Below are 18,514 nucleotides of genomic sequence, written 5' to 3'. Positions count from 1 at the left end.
CAACAGTAATTTTCTTTCTGTGCTGTCTTTCATGCATAAAATACAGAATAAAATCAGTGCCAAAACTTACACTTAGAGAAGCATATATACGCACAGTGACATGTAGATAGTACACACATCTGGACTTGGGTTTTATCCTTAAATAACTTTGAAATCAACTCCTTTTTTGTGGCTGTGAGATCCTTTCAATAGAAACTTACAATTTCTCTCCAGCAACGATCTCTTTAAATTCAACCACAACAAACAGCTGTAGCCTGCAAGCAGTTATTCAGCACCTGACTCCTGTTCCCCTTCACTTCCAGTAAGAGTTCCTGGTTCATGCTTCTCTTGTTTCTCAGAATATAACACAAACTCACACATACCTGTTGTTGTGACTCCTGGGAGGGTTTGGGCAGCTAAAAATAGTTCATCTATGGGATCCACAAGATGTTTAATGTTAACTTTCCTGGCATTGTAATAATTGCCATCAGCAGCCATCCCAGCACGCTCTATTGCTATCAGGTGATCAAATCTGGTTAGAGACAAGTGAAAAAAGAGAGAGGAGTCAATGTTCTGATTTTCACATCACAAAGCCTTCTGTTGGTTGTTCCTCCTGCTCTGCTTTGTTCCGCTTTTCGACCATTTGGGATCCAAAGTAAAAGTTAGGTCCTGTTTTGCTATTTCTGAGTGTAGTTCTGTTATTTTCAAATGTTTGTATAGTTTCTTTATAGCTTTAGTGAAACTCCCTCAAGCCATATTTACCACCAAGAAATGGAGAAGCTCTTGAAACCTTCCTAACCAGCAATCCTTGGGGTCAGCCATCTGGCCTTGCTGTTTCATGTTAAAATACATAATATCTTGTAAGACAATAGCCTCTGTAAGTGTTTGTAAAGAAAACAAGACACTGGCGAAGTAATGTTGGTGCAAATATAGCCTCTGAAGTAATGTTAGTGCAAATATAGTCTCTGCTTACAGTGAATTTCTTGGCAAATGTTCATTTGTTTCTAGTTAAGGAGTTTTTTGGTTTGGGTCTTCAGATTTGTGGGATTTTTCATTAAGTCTGTGGCTACTTCGCTAGTTACAAAAATAGATGTACTGCAGATGCCCTAGGTTTTAAACAGAATTTTAGTACTCAGTTCTGCTACTGTATGTTAGAATTCTGTTTCTCCAATTTTACCATCAAGAGTTTACCAGTTCTCCTGAATTATCAAATGTTCTTGTGTGCAGGCATCTACAGTGATTCAGAGACTTTAAACTGGTTGTCTGCTTTAAAGAAATGCTTTAGCTTTTGGGGACCGTGGGATCAAATGAAATAGAAACTGTAATTAGATTATGCATAGCTATAAGCAACATTTAAAAAACAAAATATAAAAAATGAAGACCATATCATGCATACTATTACAGCATACAATTATACACTAACCTGTGGAAAAAAACAGGAATTGAATGTGTTGATGAATCAAATACCAGGGTGAAAGGCTTCAGAATCAACTGAAGGCAACTACATTAAAATGCTTTACTAGGAAAGATGAATAAAAATGAGCAACATATGCCTACTTAAAGGGGATGGAATTTGCCTGCTAAGTTATGAAATGTGCATACAGCTACTTATCAAATTTTCCAGTGCATTAAGAGCCTAATCACACACTTCATATACTTTTGAATTTTTGCCTAATGTTGTATACTCAATAATGTATATGCAAACAGTTCAAATCAATGTTGAGAAGTGCTTGCATACATCTGTAATTTTGTTTTTGGCTGCCTAAAAACAATAAGATGATCACCTTCATGCTATTACAAACACATGACACTAAATGAGATCAGATTCCCCAGTTGTCAGACTTGAGCCAAAGCTCTAGAAAGTGAACATGCTCCACAGCTCTCTTCCCAGTTCTTTCACAAACTTAGAAGTAGTATTTCCCCTTTCTGACTTTCTGACTGATTTGAAAACTGGTAAAATTACATAGTGGGTGTGTGTGTTTATATATGGAATTAAAGCTGAAATGCTTTTAGAAGTTTTTCCAAGGAAAAGAGCTATTGATATATGAAGTATCGTTTCCTTTTTTGTCCAGCTGTTAAGGATTTACTTGTAACCATTACACCTTCTTAGATCATGGTCATTATTTTCTTATAACTTGACACAGTAGGGGTGTGACCCATTCTTAATACACATACCTAGGTCTTCTAGGATTCCCATTTTCACACAAAAATGTTAAAGCTGAATCGGCACTTTTGCTTTGATAACTCAATAGAGGGACAGGTCTCTTCAGGATTCCTACAGGAAAACCAAATACAATTAAGATACTAGATGGTCCTGGGGTTTTTGGTTTGGTTTGGTTTTTAATTTTTTAGTAACTTAAAAAAAAAGAAAGTAGAATAGTGAGAATAGTAAGGACTCAGACTCTTTACACAGTTCCTGATGAGATCCCTGCCTCCTTACCTTGAAATAAAATCATTTGGATGTTAGTATTTGTAAATGGAACACTGCAACACAAAACAGGTCTACAAAGTTAAGACATCCAGAATCAGTACCCAGACATATAAGCATTAACTTGATACCAGCTAGTTTAACAGGATGTCATGTAGCAGTGCTGATCAGAGCTTAGAGGATGAACTCTGGTTCATTTTCTGGGGGAAAAAAATGCTATATAAGTGACAGTGACATTAACTGAAGCAAACCTTGGCTCAAATTGGCAAGCTAAAAACTGAAAAGGTGTGTGTCTTACCTAGTTGAACAGCCTCTTCAATAATCTTTTTATTCAGATTCATGGCTCTCTGATCTGTTACTATGGCAACCTCTTTCTGCAAGGCCTGCAATATAGCTGCAATAGCAAGGGCTCCTGGGGGCCCGTCATTCTCTTCCGGTGGCTCGTAAGTGAAGTGGGTAGGAAATCCAGTTGTTATCAGCACAGACTGAGCATGGGAGATGGACAGGCAAGCCTTCAGCAGCTCATCCTGGCGGTGCAGATGAATTATACCCCGGTCTCCTACAGAATTGTTTTAAAACAGAGCAGTACACTTCAGTATATCATCTGGCTTTTGAAGTTTCTGCCTAAGTGAACCTGCATACTTTAATAACATAAAATGGGTTAATAAAAAAAAGAAAAGCCTCTGGTCAAGGCAGGAATTAGGGTAATTTCCTCAGGAAACCTAGGAAGGTGTGGGATATGAGTAATGAAGATAATGGTCTCTGCTTCCAGGTTAAGAATTCCAGTTAACTGGATTTTGAAAATTACTATACCTAGCATTTCTAGGTACTGGTGTAAATAGCTTTTCTGAGAGCTTATTGCATGTTGTTTCCTTTCCTTTGGCCCTTTGCTTTCCTCTGACCTGTGGTGACAATCACAATATTCCATGTCTAGCTACTGAAGCTGGATTGGAACTGAAGTATCCCAGACTTTACAGAAGTTTTGATACAGACTTTATATGAGTAAGCTGGTCCTTTGTCTCTATTTAACTCTATCCACTTAGGGAAGAGCTAATTTCCTAATAAATTCCACTTAATGAAATTATTAATGAAAATAGACAAGCAAGGTTTCAGAGACATTGAAAGTTGTAAGCTCAGTTAATATAGTGGTATCTAGGTGACTGTTAAAAGATCTTGTAACCCTTCATCTAGTAGAGAACCATGTTATATGACCTTGAGAAACAGATGGATATTAACAGATATCTCTCTTCTCATGGCTTGGTTCCTAAAGAGGCAATGCTGTGTTGTCTGTGTGTGTCTTTCCATTGTTCAAACACTTTGTATCCCTTCTCTTTTCCCTGGTACTCAGAAACTCAAGTTCACAACACAGTCCTTTCGATTTGCTAGCACTCCTGAAAACCAAGAATACCAGCACAATGTGCTGGTATTTATGGGCTGATAGTGAGGGGTAAGTCCTCACTGCCTCACATAGCCTCCTTAAATCTTCATCTTTCTCACCATTCTCCTTCTGCCCCCCTGCACTTTCCTTTTTTTGCCCTCAATTTCTCCTTTGCCATTTCTTCCTCTGTTCCTCCTCAATAACATACAGAAGATATACAGATAGTGGGAACAAAAATGTTCTGAACAAAACTTAAGCAACAGAAAGAGAGAATATTAATCTCTGAGAAGTGGGGTATATTAACTAAAATAAAGTATCTACTCTCCTTTAGCAATAAAATGAGCTAACTCTTATGTTAGGCCCTGTATTTCTGCAGAGCACGGCATTGTGCCAAGCTGAACTCCAAAGAGTGGGAAAAGGAGAGGCCTTTTGAGTAAAAATAAACAGACCCAAACATATGCACACAGCCCAAACCCAGAGCTTGGGAGAGCTGAGCTGGGCGTAAGCTGTTTTCCACTACTGCCTACAGAGGATTTCAGAAAATTTATGGGAAACTGAGATCAAAATTTACAGCAGACAGAGGGGCTAATTCAGTGTGTATTTTGGGAATGGCTGTGCTATTCAGTTTGCACTTATTTCCCTCTCATCTTCCTTGTGTGCACAAGCAGCCCTACTTCTCAGCCTTCTGTGGTGAACAGGTCCTTTTAGCCCATCGTGTGACAGCTCAGTGATGAATATGTTAGCAAAGCTTGATGTAATTCCACCATTCGAGAGGAGTGTTTGAAAACCCATGCAACTACTAGAATTTTCTGGTAGGAGCACAGTAGTCATAAATGTATATAAAGAGACATGCTATTCGCTCAACAGTGAATACCTGTGTAGCTATAACAAGCATGCTGAGGTGTCCAGTATTTTACATGCCAATTTTGGTTTTATTCAGTAAGAGTTCTTATGCCCTGTGTGCTCTCCAGTCTGCTGTAAACATTGATCCTTTTGTGTACTTTGAGAGTACACAGACATCAAGATCAAATACTTTATTACCCATAAAGTTGAATAGTTTTGTCCAGACTCTGATATTTAGCATAGTAACAGAAAATGTATGACCTAGCTATATTAACTCACTGTATTCCACAAAGAATTTTAAAATCTTAAAACTGCATTTAGATTCTTACTGTGTTCTTGAACTTTGTGAATATTAAAAAACGCAGGGTAGGTCATACCTACCGCATAGCAAATCCATTAAACAAAGAGAGGTTTTGTTTTTACCTGGATCTATTCCAATTAGGGTCTCTAGAGTCTTTATCTTTTGAGCTGCTTCTGCTGACACAATACTATAATGCAGAGGATCTTGAGAAATGCAGTGAACTTGTGGGACTTCTCTTGATGATCTGAATGTGACATTGTCATTCTTTAGGTCAGTAATGAACATGCAGCCAGGAGAATGAGTAAAAGCTAGTGGAGCTCCTAAAATGGGTGAAAAAACTTAAATTAATGATTCTATGAAAGAAGAACAAGTTAATGTTTAAGTTTGCACAGTGTGTTGGTCATACTGTTTCTGTAAGAATAAATTAATTTTCCAGGTTCTAGAGTGCTGCTGAAGGCTATAGTGTCTCTCTTGTACCACTAAATGTCCTTGTAAAGTGATATTTCAACTACTGCCTGCTGGCTAGGAGTAGTTCTTTTACCAGATTAAGATAATGCGGATTATAATCTCTGCACGGTGTCTTGCCACCCAAGGAATAATGACAAAAGGTGACCAACAAGCCTTATGAAATGGAATTACAGTAGCATCTAAAACCCTGGGGAAAAATAAGTTTATCTACAGCTCACAACATAGAAGGTCCCTAGGCTGAACATATTTGCTGCCTAATTTGTTTACTAATTCCAGAAGTCTTGATCTAAATTGTACTTGATTTGGCAAAGTTGGTATGTTGTTGGATAAATCACAACTGGTTTACTTTAACAAGCAAAGCCTTAGTTTGTTAGGGTGGTGAAAAGGGAGGAAATATTTCTTTAATAAGTAGATATGTACTTGGTTTGTGCTAGATTTGTTGGGAGTCTATGGCTAGTAATTTAAAAGCAGTGGCTGGGGAGGGAAGGGGGGGGAATGGGATGATATGGTTATTGAGGTTTAATATACTTCATTAAACCATGTGAGTAGACAATATTTTTTGTGAGAAACTAGCAGATTTATCTAAAGTATGGGTACTGCTGATAGGGCAGAATTTTAACTACCTAGCTCAGAAGGGAGCACAGCTAGATACCAACTGTCCCAAAAGTTCTTGGAGTGTGTTAATGACAACTGTTTTTAATATAGAAAATGGAGAAATAAACGAAAGTTCCAGGCAAAGGTAAGATAGACACCTGTCTTGGACAACAGATTGTAGAGAAGTTGGCAATTTTTTTCTCCTCTTCCCCTGCAAAAAAAGATGCATGAGGAAGACTAATAGCACTGCTGGAAAATAGCACGATTTTCAGCTTGGATTTGGGATTGGAGAAAAGGGATAATATGTAAGAAAGAAAAAGAAATCTTTGCACCTAGTGCTGAACATATTTACAGCAGGTGTTGAAAGCAGTTCAGATAAACATCTGTAAGGAATCAGAAGGGTGTAGCAGATCCTGCAAGGAGAGAAGGACAAAGCAGATGACCTCCCAAGGCTCTTCCAATTATACTGCCTATGATTATTAAGCTTCTTTTTCAGTAAGAACTGAAATATGAGATTTCATTCCACACTAGTGATTTAATGCAGTATAAAATGCTGTCACTACAGTTTAGTTTCTTTTTTTGCCCTTTGTGCTTATGCCTGTTACAAATGCAGGTCAAAGTGCAGGACAGCTCTGTGTAGAGGACAAAGCTTCAGTTATGCAAAGTGTGTCACATTTACAAAACTGAAAAGCTCAAAATTCTTCATGACATAATTATGAACTTGTTTCTAGGTCAATTGATTTGCTAGCCCTTGACAATATTTTGGAAAGATTTCTGGCTGCATCTTTTTTTCTTTTCCCCTTATTATTATTTTACTACAATGCAATAAAAATATTTTAAAAGGAAGAAGCTTAAAAATTAATGCCTTTGGACTTCTAGTTTTCAATAATGTTTTTTAAAAAAGATGTTTTGGTGCTGCCAGAGCTTTACATGTCTGCTTTAAAATACTGAAACAAAGTGATGAAATTCCAGCAAGAACTTCCTTTACGGTAGACCTGTATTTTGCAATGGAAAATAGTCCTGCCAAAGATGTTTTTTGTTGGGTGGGGGAGTAGGAGAGGAGTAGCTCACTCTAAAATCAAGCCTGGTAATCAGCCAACTCATTCAGAAAAGAAAAAGAAATTAAAGAGTAATTTAAAAAGAGTCTCCAAACATATCACATACTACAGTTGATGATTGCTTCTATTCCTGTTACTCCACAGGCCCAAAACACTGGAATATCACCAGGGTGAAGGTGAACTGGATCTCCATAGTCTGGTTTGGAAAGATCTTGTATTCCCAACAGATCTGAAATTGATAAAAAATGAAATTGTGAGAGATTTCAGTAAGCAGTATTACTGCAAAGCTGGTGGGGTGGACCCCAGACACTGTTCAATGACACTGAGCTAGGACTGCAACAGTGGCAAGTCCCACCGAAGTGGCATAGTTGGCCTTTGAGTGTCCCCAGAACCTGAGCTGACTTGTTTACCCTTTTTGTATTCACTTTATTTCTGCAATAAAATACAAGCTAGACACACATACCGAGTCTTCAAGAGATTATAAAGCTTCCCTATCAACAGAATAACTATATTCATAACACTGGCAAACAAGAATAAATGACTGCAATGCAAAACTGGTTCATCTTAGAATACATTTTCTACTGCTTTAGCTTCCTACATTCTTTAGCTAGAGAAATAAGCAACTGCTCTTTACTTCTCTGGGTTAGATAACTACATCTCACTCTTACCCAGCTTTCACTAAATTGTCTTTTGCTTTATTCGAATACCCACTTGTAATATCCTGGATCACTCTAAGCACTTGCTATCTTCCTGTGGTTTTAAATTCTTCATATGCTTTAATATACCACTGTCTTCTCTAGAATTGTCTTCATCTTACACGTTTGGTTTTGTTCTTTTCCAAACAGCCTCCTGATTTATGATTTTTGTTTTGTTTTGTTTTTTTCCTGTTTTCCTTTGCAAAGAACAGGTCTACACTTGTTTGAGCTGCTTTTTAAAAAATCCATTCTTATCATACTGTTATTTATTCTGTCTGTTGTGTTCAATGTACCCTATAACAGTGGTTAAAAAAATAATGCAGTATTTACTTTCACAGTCATCCACTAAGACACAGAATGTATCCACACATACTTCTCCCCATGCTGTCAATCATTGCTATCCTGTCACTGCAATCTTTGACAGCAAGAAAGTATTCACATATAAATGAAACTGCATACATTTTAGAAAATGCAATTACACTTCTTCACCAAAACCACCCCTGCCATATAACTTAGTTTATCTACATCAGACAGCTATCTTTTAGCGAAGAAATCAGCTTGTTCAACACTTTTTTATACTTTTTTTTTTACTCTTTTTTTTTTTTCTTTCCCCCCACTCCTATGTGAGGGGAGAGAAAAAAGGTTTTGACCATTACAAAAGATTAACACATAATAAATTCACTGGCGCACGTGCTTCAGTCCGACCACTTCCCATGGTTCCCCCCTCCATTTTTATGCACAGTAAAGTTCCCCCCTCCATTTTTATGCACAGTAAAGGGCACGTAGAGTGAAGAATAAAAAGCACTGACCAGGGTCACCCATGTGAATTGGTGCTCCATGGGCTTCTTTTAATTCAGATGTGGCTAATACAGCTGCTTCCAACTTGCTCTCAGGAATAGGTCTCATTGTGACTACTAAGTTGCAGCAAAAAGTAGAAACACTGTAGCAAGGCACAGCTGTCTAGCAGATTAAAAAGATCCAAGGAATGTTAAAGTATTATTATTATTAAAATATTAGAAGAAATAAGTCTGAAACGTCTTTGTGCTTGAGTTTAAAAAGGCCACATACTAACTTTCATTTTAAATCCTTTAAAAAAAGTAATTTCTTAGTATCCTTTTTTAATTTTTCTTTTTAAGATCCAGCAGTGCAGAAGTGAAGCATTCCATCCTCTATATGAGCTTCTTCGTACAGATCACAAGAATTTTCAGCATTATGCCTTTCTCACTTCGGTACATGCAGCATATAGTGTGGTGAGCTCAGTATATTCTGAATAGTCAGAAAACAATGGTGTGCTCTCTATACAGAAAGGGAAAAAGCTATTAAGTATCACACAGCAACAAATCTACTTGGTCTGAATATACCCTCTATATTTGAATTCAGGGAGCTACAGTGCTCTGCAACATGCAAGGGTTGGGAACTTCTGCTGCTGGCAGTACCCACGTCTACAGAAGCAGCATGCCAGTTTCACAGATAAAATCTTCTGTGCCTCTAGAGAGGTTCTGTGGAATCATCATCATCGTCACTGACTGAGATGCTGAAGAACCCTTCCTATTCAGAAATAAAGCAGTCCAGTTTTTCAGATCAAAATGTCAGATATCTAAGCTGCATCTGAACATAAACAAGATATGTGGACATCTAGAGTTGTATAGCAAATGTTCATTAACAATATTTATTATAAAAACCCTACCTTTCATTGAAGAAACATACTGTACAATTCTTCACAGTATTGATGTGCTACAAACTATAAAATTTTCCTAATTCTGAAATTTTATAAGCAGATACATAGTTGTATCTTTTCTTTAAGCTTGGTAGAACTCATGTATGAAACAGATTTGTGCCTTCATGTTCACTAGGAATACAGCAAAAAGATTGTGATACTAATACTGAAAACAACAGTAACTACTGTCTAATAGAAAAGCATCTGAACTAAATGAAAAAGACATGCAGGTGTGTACTTAAGCATTTTTAATATTAAAGAGCCTACTTACTGGAGCCAGAATTATTCTAGGACATCTGACAACATTAAAATCTGCACTATCAACTCTCTGAGCACAGTTATAGTTTTCAGTGCTATGGAAGATACCTCAAGTCTCTGGGAACATCTGTCCCAGAGGTCTCAGTACATAGCAAATATGCAGTTTAAAGGCTCTACTGTCCAGGAAAAATCTGAAATGTGGCTGTCATACGTGCAGAAGAAACTGCTACTGCCATGGGTCATAAAAGGAATATTCCTCTTGCAAGCTGGAGCTGGTATGGAGAGGAAGCCATGCATAATGGCATGGTCAGAATAGTGCACAGGCCATCAATTGAAACAGAGAAGGCAAACCAGAACAGAATCCAAATGAAATCCAAACAGAATCCACAGCACACAGGAAAAACTTTGTCACCATAAACGAATAAGAAAGCAGACTGCCTTTGCAGGAAGCTGAGAAAAGCACTGAACTGAAGCTAGGTATATTTTACCCTGTATTTTAAAGCACTCAGCACTAGCATATAACTAATATTACCATGCAGATAGAAAAAAATGTTCTGATTTTGAGCAAGAGGTATATGCACGTAATGTGAATGCAGACAAAACCAGGCAAAGTCACAAGAAAGACTGTGTGTCTTCATATACTTACCGTATACATGCTTACATTACATTTCTGCTCAACATTTCTTACAGGAATGCCAGCATTTTGGACTGCTTTTTCAAAAGAGAAGCTGCAGCCTAAATAAAAGGTCACCATGTTCTTAAGTTGTTCAGAATACTCCCCCAGGCTTTTCAGTGATCCAGTACAGACTCCATGCTCATATCTTCTGTACTGTAGGCAGTCAGTTCTAGTGAAACAAGAAGTTATCATAGCTTTATCATACTTTTTGAAAACAAGGTGAATTGTTTGAATTGATATTAACCCAGTATCAAACCACAAGATACAGCCTACTTTATCCATTTATTTTCTTCCCGAGTAACAATGAAACAAACACATGAAATAAACACAAACACCTTATTCTGCGCAAAAACAAGCCAGTAACTGGAACATGTTAGTTTGATAATTTTTAGGTTTCATAGGTAAATGTCCCTTATATGTACCTTTTTTTCAGGGCTTCAAAAATTAAGGAGCTGTTTTATATCTTGCTTTTAGTGTTTATTACTACACTTAAGAGTACATCTTTCAAATTTCAGAGACTCTACAAATAGCATTGCAGTCACCATGCCTGCATTACTACTAAATAAAACAAAGGTAAACCCCTAGTATTTAATTCTGCTGGCTCAGACTGAAAAATGTTTAGAAATTAGACAAAATTTCACTTTTGCATTAGAGAAATACCTGTAATACTTTCAGTTATCATAACCTGTTTCTCAAGAACAAAACAATCTGTTATACTCATGCATAGTTTTCCTTCAAATATATAAAGCCAAGAAACTTGTTCAAAATGTAGAACGCTGTAAGCTGGCTGTTCCCTGAAACCCTCCTGACCACCACTAGCATTCACTGCGGAAGTTTGACAAGCAGAGTTGGTCTGTAGTTACCTGATATCAGAATCACTACTCAGGGAAGGACATTTCCAATCACCTGGTTTACTTCTGTACAGTAGTGGTAGGGGTCCCTCATTTGCATGGCAAAACTTCTCAAAGTCATCAGCCAGGGACTTGTGCAAAATCAGAACATTGGCCTGTTTGTAGCCTGAAATTGTGGAAGGTAGGAATGACTGATTATTAATTCAGCTTTTTGTTTGTGAAACAGTAACTTTTTTGTATAGATTCCCTTAGATGGCCTATAAAAAATACCTGAAAGATTTTTTTTTTTATTCAAAATTCTGTAATTACATTAACTTTATGGAATGTTTTTAAAATCATAGCTATTCACTCTGTATGTGAAGTCATACTAGAATATGAAGACAGCGTAATTACTTTAATAAATGTTTTTATTAATTTATATATAAACACAATTTATTACATAACCTGAAAAATTAGTATTCTATAGGAAAATGCTTTACTTTGCAAATGTTATCATAGAGCCAAAGAAAGGCTATTGCATACCACACTTTCAGCATTTTTTTTTTTTTCAATAACAGCCAATCCAACAGTAAACTCCTGGTATCTTCGCAAAGTCATAGAATAGTTAGTGTTTGAAAGGACCTTAAGATCATCCAGTTCTAACCCCCTTCCATGGGCAGGGACACATCACATTAGACCAGGTTGCTCAAGGCCCTCTCTAACCTGGCCTTGAACACTGCCAGGGATGGAGCATTCACCACTTCCTTGGGCAGCCTATTCCTGTACCTCACCACTCTCACAGTAAAGAACTTATTCCTTCTATCCAACTTAAATCTCCCCTGTTTAAGTTTGAACCTATTACCACTTGTCTGATCACTACAGTCCCTGATGAATAGACCTTCCTATCTGACATCCTTGTAGGCCCCCTTGAGATACTGGAAGGCTGCTATGAGGCCTATGATGTTATGTAGCCCATTCTTTAAAGTTTGCTGGCTATGGAATCATGGGCTGAAATTTAACAGACATAATTACAGCTCAGGAATAAACTCTTGCTTGTTTCCCTGAATCTCAATTGTTTCCATTATTTCTAATTAAAAAACCTAAATTGAACTGAACTGCTACACTTTCTTCACTTAGAATCAGCTTTGGTTTGCAAGGTTGCTAACTACTACCATGAGATCTCTTCTAAAGACATTAACACTTTGCAGTGAGTATCACTGAAGAAAGCTCACATTTACTTAGCAAAAACTTACTTTCTGAACAGTAGTAAATACAAATACCATGTAGGTATTAGCTGTTCGAATACAGAAAGGAAATTTGGAGTACAACTACTGTGTGGCATATAAAACCACCAATTAACAATCTCTAACTCCTGTATTGATTCTGTCTTGACAAGATATCAGACAGGACAGTAAAAGGCTGCATAGGTGGTCTAATTTTCCCTAAATAATGCAGTAGTCTTCCATCCAAGAGGCAGTCATTTAGCTGAAATCAATGATCTGCCTTAAAAGGCTTCAGAAAACCAGCCAAATCTTACTCTTGACCAAAGCTAACAGAAAATCAAAAGATAAATCTGTATTCCTGATGGAAAAATGCAAAGCAAAGGCTGAGGTAAGCCTGTATTTGCATACTGAATGTGCCCACAAACTGCTCTCTTGGGAGCAGTCAGCACAAAAATTCATTTTATTACTATCAAAAGTTACTAAATACAGAAATAGTTTCTTGCTAAATACAGAAACACTTTAAAAAAAAACAAAACAAAAAACTAAATTTACTGCTGAATAAAATACTACATTCAGTTACCCCTCAACTTCATTCCCTGTGAAATTCATACGCACTTTCTACTTTGCTGGTGATATTAATTCTTAAAATTCTGGGTTTAGTCAGTGCATTCAATTCAAACAATACTGAATTTAAAATGCTAGTCACAGGTGATAGACCAAATCTGCAGGTAACTTTCAGGTATTCTATAAACCTGGGAAACTTTGTTATGACTCTTTGAGAACTTTATTGCTCTTTCTGTTAACTACCCTTATTTTTTCCCCTTCTCCTTTGGTATACACTTGCATTATGTATCTGTCATTATGAATATATTCACAAGCAATATGCGGACCTGGACATGCTGATCAACCCAAGCATTAATTCAATACATTCATGTTCCAGTTTAGAGAAATTTAGAAAGAGCTTTTAATTTCTTTGGTGAATAACAGCAGTAAGAAATAATCATTTTACTTGTATATCAGCCAGCAACATAAGACAATTTCAAGGATTCTAAGAAATTCCAATTACCCTAGGGTTTTTTTAGTCTTTGCATAATGGAACTGTGTGCTCATGGCTAGAAGTCTGAATTTGTTCTGTATGTAAACAATACTTTTTTCAAATGTTAAAACTATCACAGCAATAAATGCACTTAAAAATACAGTTGGGGCAAAATGCAGGTATTAATATACATAATATTATATATATATAAAATTACAAACATTGTAACATGTTTTCCAATAGTATTCTTCAACTTGTGTAGTGATGGAAAAGAAATCCATAATTTCAAGACTCATGAAATGATTCTATAAAATCATCCTTAATGTTTTTATGTTACACTAATGCTACTGCACACAGCTTTGTTGATCAGCTAATTGCTACAGTGTTTTCAGTTAAGTTATATTGTAAAGTTAATCCGAACTTGACAGAAACTTCTCTGCTTCTGTACAAGTTGAGCTATGAGAGGCAACAGAGATACCTATTTTCCAGAATGCATTCAGTTGTCTGAGTATAAAACTATTTTTCCCTCCCCCTTTTAATTCCCAGTCTTGCCGAGTTAGGAATTTCAAACTTCAACAACTGAAGCAGAAAAAAAGTTCTGTAACTATAGGTCTCTAATTCTTCCCCAAAGTCTATCTGATGCACTAAGTAAAGCAAGGTCTCTGTGAGGAACGTAGTATATATTCCTAACAATGTGCTAACAACACAAGCAAGAAAAGCTAGAGTTGGTTAATGATTTCTCAAATATTTTCTGCAGTCATAATTTCTCAGTGACCTAACTGGGAGCTGAGCGATGATGCTCTGCAAGCACTGAAAACAAAGTCCATGTACTTTACACAGGTAAGAGGATATATTTTCTCTGACATAGCTTTATGATATAAGAACAGTGTCAGGTGCTTACAATGTGACTTCAGAAACACCCAAGTGACTTAAGAATGTAAGTAAGTCAACTTGACATTTTCTTCTGTTTTACTTCAGTGCTTTTGATATTCCTACATTCCCTTACAAACAAAAATGAAACCACAAAACTTTCAATATAAAATTAAGTCACTTTTGCACTTAGAGCTGTTAGGTTTACCTACCCTCTGCTATTCCAGAAGTATTCCTAATATTGAGTCTATTGCATCGAATTACTCGTCTTAATGCATGGGGAAGAAGAGATTTCAAGCCTCCTGTCAAAAACATTTCTTCAGCCTTAACAGGAAAAAGATAATCATAAATTTAAACACAAGGCATATTTATTTATTTACATTTTAAATTCTGATTTGTTAGAGAACTTAGCTTAAGTTTCCTCCTTGGCTCCACCAAAAGTCTTCTCACTAGGAAATTCTAAATTATAGTCCAAAAGGCAGATCATAGTCAAAAGGCTATTTTGCTGACATTTTATTACTAAATACAAACTGAATTTTTCAATAAATCAGCCAGAGTAGTGTAGCATTTGGGACAAAATGCAAAATTTTGCTGGCCTGTAATGTAAGAAACAGATTTATTTCCTCCCTGATAAATATTCATTTCCTAGAGTATTCACTTTTCCAAAGTTCACTGTAAACTTAAAATTGCAAAAGCACAAATGGATTAACCTACCAAGCTATAATCTGTAATATTACTTCCCTGTTCAAAATGCTTTTAGACAATTAACAATGCAACCTTGCATTAAAGAGAGAACTATACTCAGAAAATGTCATTTTAATATGTTCCACATGTATTATACTTTTCAAATACTAATTATGTAGAAATGAATACTCCCTTGGCTATTCTTCCGCTGGGAAAGCAGATGTATAGACATTCAAGTCACTTGTCATATAATTTGGAGTAGGAACAGAGATAAGTACCCTAATTACAATCAATATCTGAATCTTTTTACGTCTTTTGGAGATTAAAGATATTTTTTTCTTCAATCTGGTCAAAGTTCACACAAAGTTTTTCCCTCAACCTCAACTATCTAATAACTAAAAAGGGCTTATTACATCACTATAAGGAAAAAGTAAAACATAGCTCAAGGTAAAATAACTTGGCTGCTTATGATTTTAACCTTAGTTACTTCTAAATAAAGAAACTGAACTTCTCCTCCAAATAATCAAATTACCAACCTCCAAGTTTTTCTTTAATTCAGAAGAGGCCATTCTTGATGTTGTTCACAAGAAGTAATACATATGATAGAAGCTGTGCTGCTTTTTTTAAAAGGTGCCAGTAAGTTAATGTACAATAAGAAGTTACAACCTTCTAGCAAAAGTTAAGTTTTCTGTTAAAGGCGCACAGATTTTGCACTCTGTGATAGTACAGTTTCACTCTGACAGTGAAGCAGAATATAAGTGAAACATTTCATTCTGAGCAATTCATTCCTTAATTTCAAGTAAGAGCAGTGATATGTTTTGACTGAAATTATACTCTCATCGTAAAGTATCCAAAGACATCCAAATTTTTTCCCAAAGCCTGCAGAATTCTGAGAGGTTAAGTTTGGTGCACTGAAATATAGAGTAGGTTTTGTATTTATTCGTAATTCTGAAATCTTTGTACAACACTGTCAACCAAAAGAAATCAGTCTGATTTTTTTTTTATGAACATTAACTTAACTACTCTCTAACTCTTTCCATCTTTTCTGCTTTTACATTATCACTCTGTATGTGGCACACAAAAAAATCTGCATTATAAAATCATACACAATTTCAAACACACACTTTAAAGATACCAAGCTACAGGACTGTGAATGTCAGTAATACCAAAATGTTGGCTGTAAGTACCTTACAAAAACACTTGGGCTTGTAGCTCCTATTTGTGAACCTAGCCCCTAGCTGCAAAGCAACATATGTTGCTGGTGACTGGTTAAGAAGTGAGTAATTTAAACATTAACTCTGTATGAAAGCCGACTGATTTATTTCTTTCAGATGAGAAATAAAACTCACCTTATGACCATTTGATATCACTGAAGTTCCAGTGGAGATTTTACTAAACTACAGGGAAAATCCAGTAAGATTAACATTCTAACTTTAGACCTCTCTATTTGTTATACAGTATCAGTGATGGATGCTGCTGCTGTTTTTCCTTATTAGGTGCTAAATTTAGATAGATGATAAAAACTGATAGATGTTTATAGTTGTCCTGGGTTGTTCAGTAGCAGTCATTTTTCTCCTTCTTAGTAGCTGGTGCAGGGCTGTGTTTTTGACTTTCGGCCTGGGAACAGCACTGATAACACCGATGTTTTTAGTTATTGCTCAAATGTTTAGTCTGACCAAGGACTTTCTGAGTCTCACGCTCTGCCAGGGAGGAGGGGAAGACAGGGGGAAGCAGAAACAGGACACCTGACCTAAACTAGCCAAAGAGGTATTCCATGCCACAGCACGTCATGCCCAGGATGTAACTAAGAGTTACCCGGAAGGGCTATTTCACTGCGCTGGGTATTGATGGGTGGTATTGTATTCCTTATTTCCCTTATCATTATTATAATTGGTGGTAGCAGCAGTGATTTGTGTTATACCTTAGTTACTGGGCTGTTCTTATCTCAACCCCTGGGAGTTACATTCTTTCCATTCTCCTTCCCATCCCTCCAGGAGCGGGGGGAGGGGGGGGGGGAGTGAGTGAGCGGACTGTGGGGCCACAAAGGGTTGAGATAATGACAGATCTGACCATCAGAGTGTATCATAATTGTATTTATGATAAGCACTCATTGTTTTGGATTAATAGTCACTCTTCACAATGCTGATTTATTGGCTCTCAAAGTTGTTGTTCAGGATCTCACAGTTTCAGCACATACCTTACTTACAGCCATTATTTGCTGTGTTAGTGTTTATCAGGTGGGGGGCTTGGGCTAAGGTTCTTGTCTCATTGTACTTTATGGTAATGACTTGTAATACAATAGAATCATTGATCGTGAAACTGATCTGGCTTATGTTCCCAGTGTGGTCACCACCTTTATACTTTGGGAGGTATATAACAGAAGTGCTTAGCACTTACACATCTTTTTTCTCCTTCTGGAGTGGTCAACCTGTGAAGGAGACATTCTCTTACACTCCCAGCCCCCCCCCATCATTTACAGCATCGTTTGAGAGTTTTGAAGGTTTTGAATGGACTTTAAATACCCTTGAGACCTGTTTGCTGATTGTGATGGGGATCACCATGTTGGCATGCAATAAAGAGTGTGTTTTACCATTTCACCTGATCTCAAGAGTTGAGCAGAGTCTGGTTTGGGCCTTGTCTGGGGTTAGACAACTATATAGGAGGACCAAGAGATTTTCCCCAAGTCTGGACAGCCATGAGTGGCAGGGTGCATGGGATAGTATGGGCAAGTATCTAGGTCAGTGGGCCCCTCCAGTGCTTTAGAATTTCACCACCGAACAAGTGCAAAATCCAGACAAATCAGTAAAACACTTAAATGAGGTGTGTTGTCATGGTCATACCAGAGAGGGACAAATCATGGCCACGTGCTGGGGCTTGGCCTATGCTTACAGGGCCTTGTTCAATACTACCCAGCACCTTCAAAAGGAAAAAAATATCCCTGGATCTGAGGGCAGAGCAACAGACAATGCAGCTACTCCAGCTCCAAGCACAGCAGCTACACCATCCCCAGCAACAGCAGCTACACCATCCCCAGCAACAAGTACAGTAGCTACCCAAACTTTGGCAGCAACAGACAGCGCAGCTACTCCAGCGACAAGTACAGCAGCTACTCAAACTAGGACTGCAGCAGACAGCACAGCTACTCCACCTCCAAGCGCAGCAGCTACACCACCCCCGGCGACAAGTACAATCGCTACTCAAACCACAGTGATAATCACTGCAGCTAAACCAGAGGACCAATTCGTACCAATATTGGTTGCCCTTGTACACAAGAGGAAAAGCAAAAAAGAGGCAAGAAAGATGAAGCAAGATGAAGAAACAATGTACTCACCACCCGGGACAGTATCTGATCAGGAGTCATCATCACATGGTGAAGAAGAATCATAGAATCATAGAATAGTTAGGGTTGGAAAGGACCTTTAGATCATCTAGTTCCAACCCCCCTGCCATAGGCCGGGACACACCCCACTAAATCA

The 18,514-nt window shown here is 37.3% G+C and overlaps 1 protein-coding gene across 4 annotated transcripts in view; it reads right to left on the bottom strand.

Annotated features, from left to right (window-relative positions):
• DGLUCY (D-glutamate cyclase) overlaps positions 1–18,514 on the bottom strand; it is a 184,154-nt gene that overhangs the window by 12,600 nt on the left and 153,040 nt on the right. For 3 of the 4 annotated variants that reach the window (XM_057413385.1, XM_057413383.1, XM_057413384.1), the window contains exons 2-10: positions 14,567–14,678; positions 11,259–11,412; positions 10,366–10,564; positions 8,554–8,704; positions 7,156–7,278; positions 5,052–5,249; positions 2,706–2,966; positions 2,155–2,254; positions 363–511 (exon numbers count right to left, since the gene is read on the bottom strand). In XM_057413385.1, coding sequence (XP_057269368.1) covers positions 363–511; positions 2,155–2,254; positions 2,706–2,966; positions 5,052–5,249; positions 7,156–7,278; positions 8,554–8,704; positions 10,366–10,564; positions 11,259–11,412; positions 14,567–14,669 — 1,438 coding nt within the window. In that variant the 5' untranslated portion in view covers positions 14,670–14,678. Of the gene's footprint in view, positions 1–362; positions 512–2,154; positions 2,255–2,705; positions 2,967–5,051; positions 5,250–7,155; positions 7,279–8,553; positions 8,705–10,365; positions 10,565–11,258; positions 11,413–14,566; positions 14,679–15,574; positions 15,705–18,514 lie in introns of those variants that run through there. The other variant, XM_057413382.1, reaches the window with a different exon arrangement.

The sequence above is a fragment of the Pezoporus wallicus genome, unplaced genomic scaffold (genome assembly GCF_028554395.1).
Source record: "Pezoporus wallicus isolate ANWC-B61680 ecotype Strahan unplaced genomic scaffold, APGP_CSIRO_Pwel_v1 contig_3017, whole genome shotgun sequence".
Taxonomy (NCBI): Eukaryota; Metazoa; Chordata; class Aves; order Psittaciformes; family Psittacidae; genus Pezoporus; species Pezoporus wallicus.
This window is presented reverse-complemented; position numbering and strand designations above follow the sequence as displayed.